Here is a 7,172-nt window from a genome sequence, read left to right as displayed (position 1 = left end):
TCGTGAGGCTTTTTTACGGGTTTGTACAGGTTTATACATGCAGAGGAGAGATGCATACAAATATGTACAGGGATATTATACAGAGGGTTAATGTAAAAGGAAGTTTATTTCAATTGAAGTGATATGTAAACATTCTCCCGTGAAAAATATTTAACAAATTTTGGATTAAGTTGAGCATGATATTAAACAATATTCAGACCAAGGACAATTGGATATCTACCAAACCAAAGCTGAGTGGGATAGCGCTGACTGCAGTCTGATTAAAAAATTTTTGCGGTTCGCTTTCGTCTATTTCCTGTAAATACGCGATGAAAAATCTCTGGACAGACAGTTTAACACTTCGGGTTTTTTTTGTCTTTATTCTCGATAATTTGAGCAGAGTAAAACACTTGAAAGTCTCGATGAAGATTCTACCAAAATATTTCATGTATATACAGTTGTCTCATAAAGAAAATTCGTCACCTACAGGTAATTTTCAATGTTTTTCAAGGTGATAGTGTATTGACAATTATTTGAAGGCTTTTAGACAATCACAATAGAGATTGTATCACCGTTGTATTATAATAATAAAGCTCAACTAGCACAGATCAATATATGAATATCTTAACCCTAACCCTCACACCCCTTAACAAACAATCAAAATCTTCCAACGTAATCGTTACTGAATAAAATCAATAAACGCAAAAATAACCAAGACACGCTCTTGAATTGAGCTTTTACTCTTTTACAGGTTTACATTATAATAAATGCATTACGAATTAAACATGTTCGGCTGTTCCGGGAGTGTATTCTAATACTTTTGCAATTGCAAAGAAATTTCACATAAGAGTTTATGTATATGATGAATTAAATATAGGTCAAAGTGTCGTATGGATTTGACCAAAGTTGAATATGAAGCACTATAATCCCAATAATGCACAATAAATCAAACTGACAAGGGAGAAACTAAAATCAACTGGCCTTGTATGTACCTTGTCTTTTTTCGTTCACGTTGATGACAACATAACAGGTGTGATTTTTTCCACCGTATAGAATATACTTATAAGGGACTTTGATTTGTCCGATATGAAGGTAACTAGGTTCACCAGTCTCTTTTTTTATTATTTCATTTATGTACTTATGTGAACATGTGAAGTTTTCTGGTTCTTTCAATTTTTCGAATGGAAAATTACGATAAAAACGATAATCGACGTATGTATAGTTCAAAATAACCGGGCTGCATCCACATGTCCCTAAAAACAATTAAGTTATCTTTAACTGGTTCTCCAGACAAAAAGAACAAGTAGAAAGTGACACTCATTTGGCCACAAAATGTTACAAACTATTCACATTGAATCGAAAGTCTTCCTTAAACCCAAATAGACAATAACTATACAGACTTTATCATATAACTGCATATATTACTATTTTTGACTCTACTGTCATATTACTTGGCTTTTGTAACTAGACAGAGGAATAATGAACGAGAGATTATGCTGCGTCTATGCTGTGAAGCTAGTGTATCCAAATCAGTTGAGTACTTTAGCAGGTACCTTACGGGTTCAAACTGTTTCTTTAGGTACCCTACTTTAATGCCATTTCTAAAAATACGGTTTTAAATTACCGTTATTTAAATTAAACAGTACCTCAGTAATATAAGTGTTGTGATTGTTTGCCAAGTACATGGCCAGTTGATGTTCTGTACTTACTCTAAACTAAACTGTTGTTTACTTTACCTTCTAGTGGACATATTTCACTAAACATTTTAAATCGCTCCAGAAGATATTTCTTCTCCTCAACACAGCAACGTGTACGAGCATTGTCGCATTTCGAATCGATTTCAATTTTGTCCGCCACAAATTTCTTCCATTCTTGTTCACAAAACTCAAGCTCTTCATTCCAACCCATTTTCATTGTGAATCTTTGACCAAATAACAGCCACAATAACCACCATATCATCAAACTCATCATTGAATAGATCCAAGGATATACAGTAAAGCTCTAAATTATAATTGATTGTTGGATGTATGTACGTTATCACAGAAGACTTTAAATATATATTTAGATTGACAATGACTACGTCACAATTACATCTGTGATGCAAGCAGATCACGATCAAAACGTATTTTTGAGCAATATATGAGCATTAACTAAAAAATTCATTCCAGCAACATTGTGTAGCGAGAAAAACTGTTCAGATATAGATCGAGTTAGTCTTATATGGCCGCATGATGGCTCTCTTAATGGTAGCCACTGTAGCTATTATATATGTACGTGGTTATAATTTTTTTAAAACAACGAAAATTGGTTATCTTTTAATTTATGCTTTATTCTTCTTACTCGGTTCAATATAAATTTCAACTTTTTGTGTTTCAAGAGATTTATTGAACGATGAAAAAATGCATTTTAGTGGATAGCGCTAAGGAAGCGAAGAAAGCGAGATCAAATTAAAATCAAAGCAAATCATTTATTTTAAATACAATGGATTAAAAACCCAAGACGATGTTAAAATTCTTTATCTGAATATGAAAATAACAATTGTGCATGCCGAGCTTCCCATCGGCCTGTGCAAACAATGGCTTTGATAAAACAATTTTTTGTATTCGACTACCAACATGGCGGCCGTGATGTAAACATGCAGCCCATGCACCTTTTATTGTTTTCAAATTTTGATTTCGTAATGTAAAATTTGCTTAAGCTTCGTCTTCATTTTATCCACGGCTTAATCATTGTCAGTTTTGCTCTATGAAAACGTTTAATAGTTGATGTCTTCAGCCTTTGAAACCACAATACTTCGAGGGCAAGCCGGCATCATGTAAACTGCTAAACTCGGTCAAAGAAAAAATTTGCTGTATATTAAATGCTAACAAAGCAACGAGGATAAAGAAACATTCGTTTTACCATCAACTGTAGCCAACGAAATTTATTACATCATACCTTTTGCTCTTTTATTTTCTTCACGTCTTTGTTTGAAAAACGTACACAATAAGGCAACTGCAGAAATACGCCTTAAAAAAAAAAGAGAAAAATTAAGATACTTAACTTGGTTTACGAAGCAATGTTATAGAACATAAAGTTTTCGATAGTTTAAAGAATTACCTCTGTTTATACGAAGCACCGAAGTAAAATTAATGCATCTAAAGTGTGTGAACACGGCAAAACAGGTTAATGGCTTCAAGTGCTAAATGACAAAAAATGATATTGTTCCCATAGCGTATTTTAAGTTCTTAATTAACAACTTTGGCAACACTTCATTTAATTTTAGCTAACAGTCATTGGTAAAAAATTGTAACCCCAAATACACCAATTTGTGTCGAACCGAACTATACAGTAAAATTTACAACATGAAACCAGCTTTTTTTTATTGTTTAGTAGTGTCTGTTCAAACCAGTGAGATAATAAGACAGCTGCACAAATACATTGAAAAAAGGGTAAAAAAATAGTGCATGCAAGAATAATGACATATGAATGAAGAATGTTTAAGTGATTGGGTTCAGCGGTAAAGAATTAAGAACAATAATTTAACATTTCGATATTCATTATATATTAGTATATGACAAACTTCTAATTGATGCATTGGACAGCCACTTTGTGGGATATTATCAAAGTATACTACAACAAGCAAGGATCATTTCCATTTACGCAATTTTCACAATTTTCTTCGTAACTTAGCTATGTCAATTAGCTGTAAAGTTTTGTTCTTAAGTCTACGTTTTGATGTGAACAGGTGGAAGGAAAAGCATGTAGAAACACATAAATTTTGAAAAACCGTTTTAAAGTTAGTTGTATAATAAGTCCCTTACTAAGCAATCGCGAAATCTTTAAAGAGAAATATCGGATTAGATATTTGTTTATGTACAGACCGCGCAGGCTGGAGAGCGGGTAAGCAAAGTTAAGAAAAGGCTTATTATAAACCATTATTTAAACTGAGACAGCTTTCTTTACTTTTTTGTCGTCGCTGTTTTGGAAAAGTGGCATTCACTTCTGTTTTCCTTTTGTTTTCAAACCTCTTGTTATTTGCTTTCAGAAATTTGTTTCCATTTATTTGTAAAATTACTGTAATGAAACGCCGGTTTGAATTGTTATAGATCTGAGAGACTGTATATGGTCATTGTCAACATTAAGTCATTAACAGCATTTAACTAATGCAATAATATGGTGGCCTCTTGTTATCACAGGGACGTTTACTGACCTATTTCCTCATCATAATATTCATTAGGGACGTTTAGACTAAATATTCATCATCAGTACAGTCAATAGGGACGTTTAGACTAAATACCCTCATCAATAATGAAACAATACGCCTATTCCTGGATTGCAAACAATTTCCACGGAATTATGAAAAAAATTGACCTGCGTTATCGGCCAGTGCAAACAATGGCTTTGATAAAATATTTTTTTGTATTTGACTACCAACAAACATGCAGCATGCACATGTAAACATGCAGCCCATGCACCTTTTATTGTTTTCAAATTTTGATTTCGTCATGTAAAATTTGCTTAAGCTTCATCTTCATTTTATCCACGGCTTAATCATTGTCAATTCTGCTCTATGAAAACGTTTAATAGTTGATGTCTTTAGCCTTTGAAACCACAATACTTAGAGGGCAAGCCGGGCAAATTGCTAAATTCGGTCAAAGAAAAAATTTGCTGTATATTAAATGATAACAAAGCAACGAGGATAAACAAACATTCGTTTTACCATCAATTGTAGCCAACGAAATTTATTACATCTTACCTTTTGTTCTTTTATTGTCTTCACGTCTTTGTTTGAAAACCGCACACAATAAGGCAACTGCAGAAATACACCTTAAACAAACAGAGAAAATGAAGATTCGTACAAGTATGGTAAACAATAGAGTTGTGGTTTTCGCAAAGTTTTACTTGTAAGTGCTGGACAAAGCTGTTTCCTCAAGTGTGGAGTAGCGTGTATTGAGAATATATAAACATGCACTTATGCCGACTGCCACAATTATTTAACATTTTATAGAATTTTGTTTTACCTCAAATCCTACCCTTTACGAATCAACAATAATACTTTAAATGTGTTAGAAATTTTGGAAACAGAGAAAAATTGAGATACATACATTGGTTGACGAAGCAATGTTATAGAAGATAAGTTTATTATATTTTACTCTGTTTAAACAAAGCGCCGAGGCAAAATTAATGCATCTAAAGTTTGTGAACACGGCAAAACAGGTTAATGACTTCAAGTGCTAAATGACAAAAAATGATATTGTTCCCTGGGGCGGATCTAGAGTATGTCAAATCGTCGCGCGACTGATGTATGAATTCAAAAATTACCTATTCATATTAATTAAAAAGTCATTAATTATTCTTACTTTATTATCGCATTTACTTCGTGATAAAAATCCAGCTTTGTTTATTATTGAAAACCAATGACTAATCTAATGAATATCTTGTTGGTAACCAGATCAATTGAATTTCAATTGACCTGGAATAACCGACTGATAAGCGGGGTTGCTTGACTGGTTCGACGGATAAAGGAGACTATGAACGCCAAAACGCTTATTTCACTGGTCAATGGCCAGATCAGTGGACAGTCTGGAATGGTCTCGACTGATAAGAGGGTGGCCGGACGTATAAGATCATATCTTCATTTAATTTCAGTCATTGATGTTCAAAGAAAGCCAACATTGTCTTGAGCTTTATCAGCAGAAATTCACATCCAAAATCGTAAGTAAAGGACAACTAAAGTGTATGCATGAATGTAATAAATCAAAGTCAATTTATGCGAGTGTGTGATGCGATTTAGGTCAATATGGCGTATGGTAAGCAGATTGATGCTCTAAAATTGTTGTTGCCGACGGACTTTTAGCTATGATTTCTTTAGTGCTTGGGGAATCGTGACCGTTATATGGCAGCGAAATCCTACATTCCTGCAAATATGTTTCAATGGACAAAAAATCTGTAGCCATAAGGCGCCATACTATTATTTACTTTATCAGTTTACTGCAAAGATGTCAACTACAACTGGTAAAATTAGCTGCCCCCATGATTTTGAGGATAGTTCTATGCAATAGTTCTGTTCAAAAAATATTTATTCTTACCTCTGAAACAAGCTGAAGAGCTGGATACTCAGTCAGTAGCTCATTCAACACTTTTGGTTCATTTATAAATTGTTGGCGCCGGTAGGGTAGGTCAACTCCATGAGCTCTTTAATTAGTCTATATCTTTTGTTTGTTTTCGTCATCTCGGTTACCATGGCTTTTTTTATGTTCTTCGCACGTTTCTGCAGTCTCACCATTATCCATATCATAAACATCATACAGCTTACGTCTTTTCATATTTGCTTCTGGCTGCTTTTGTGTAGTTTGAGACACACAGACAGATCTTGTTGTTGAATTTGTCTTCTTTCTACGCATGTTTTTGAATCGATTAGTGATTGCTTTCAACCATGACCCCTATAACGAAGAAAGTTCATGCTGTACATTATAAGAGATAGCGAGAAAAGCTATAGGATTTCTTCTAAAGATTATCTTATGCATTAAATAATATGAATATGACTTACTGTACCAGCTCCAAGTGAATCGACAAGAAAAGTATATTTTTCTACAATCATGGACGCCACTCTTTGTTTTTCTTCTCTGGATGGAAACATTGTATGAGCTTTAATAGAAGAACAAATGTCCCTAGTAAACTCATCCCTAAGGTTTCCATTAAGTTTTCCTGCTTGCAGTGCTTCATGCACTGTTGGAGAAAACTGTAAAATACAAAAGATAAATTTTAACATCAGAATGTGACCTATTACGAGGTATACTATTTAACATACAGAAATAGGAAGCTTAAAATCTTTTATCCAGTTCTTGTTCAGTTTCCTTTCTTCCACAAGTACAAAGCTTGGTGAAGGTTGATCACTCTTTTGAGATGCTATGGTATGTCGAGGTGTACTGGATGTTGTAGGTGACGGTGTGCCTGTTGACAAATGAGCTTCTTCAATTGACGCTGAAGAATTGCTGACATTGTCATTTATGGCAAAGGAATGACTAGTGGATAAAGCGATCTTCTGGGTGGATGGTTCAATGGTAGATGGAACATTTCTTAATGGTAGAAAAATTGTCCAAGTTAATCGTTGCCAATGCATTTTTGATTCGTATAACTTGCCCTCCTTTTATGCCACATGCCTTCAACAGCTCATCAGATGTATTGTTTAAAATACCAGCTGAATCGAA

General features: G+C 34.0%; 1 protein-coding gene across 1 annotated transcript; it reads right to left on the bottom strand.

Annotated features, from left to right (window-relative positions):
* Positions 1–6,141: 6,141 nt before the first annotated feature.
* LOC124451788 lies at positions 6,142–6,772 on the bottom strand. The gene is made up of 2 exons (XM_047002402.1): positions 6,512–6,772; positions 6,142–6,404 (listed from the first exon to the last, which is right to left on the bottom strand). Exons 1-2 carry the CDS (start codon positions 6,731–6,733, stop codon positions 6,168–6,170), a joined length of 459 nt encoding a protein of 152 aa, XP_046858358.1. The 5' UTR covers positions 6,734–6,772; the 3' UTR covers positions 6,142–6,167.
* Positions 6,773–7,172: the final 400 nt, after the last annotated feature.

This window comes from Xenia sp. Carnegie-2017, unplaced genomic scaffold (assembly GCF_021976095.1).
Source record: "Xenia sp. Carnegie-2017 unplaced genomic scaffold, XeniaSp_v1 HiC_scaffold_24, whole genome shotgun sequence".
Lineage (NCBI taxonomy): Eukaryota > Metazoa > Cnidaria > Anthozoa > Malacalcyonacea > Xeniidae > Xenia > Xenia sp. Carnegie-2017.
The sequence above is the reverse complement of the archived record's forward strand: the minus strand, read 5'-3'. Positions and strand labels throughout refer to the sequence as shown.

Coding starts and splice junctions, on each gene's coding strand:
- LOC124451788 (XM_047002402.1), bottom strand. CDS start 6,733: ATGTTAAAATTTATCTTTTGTATTTTACAGTTTTCTCCAACAGTGCAT. Junction 6,405..6,511: donor ATTCACTTGGAGCTGGTACA/GTAAGTCATATT, acceptor TCTTCGTTATAG/GGGTCATGGTTGAAAGCAAT.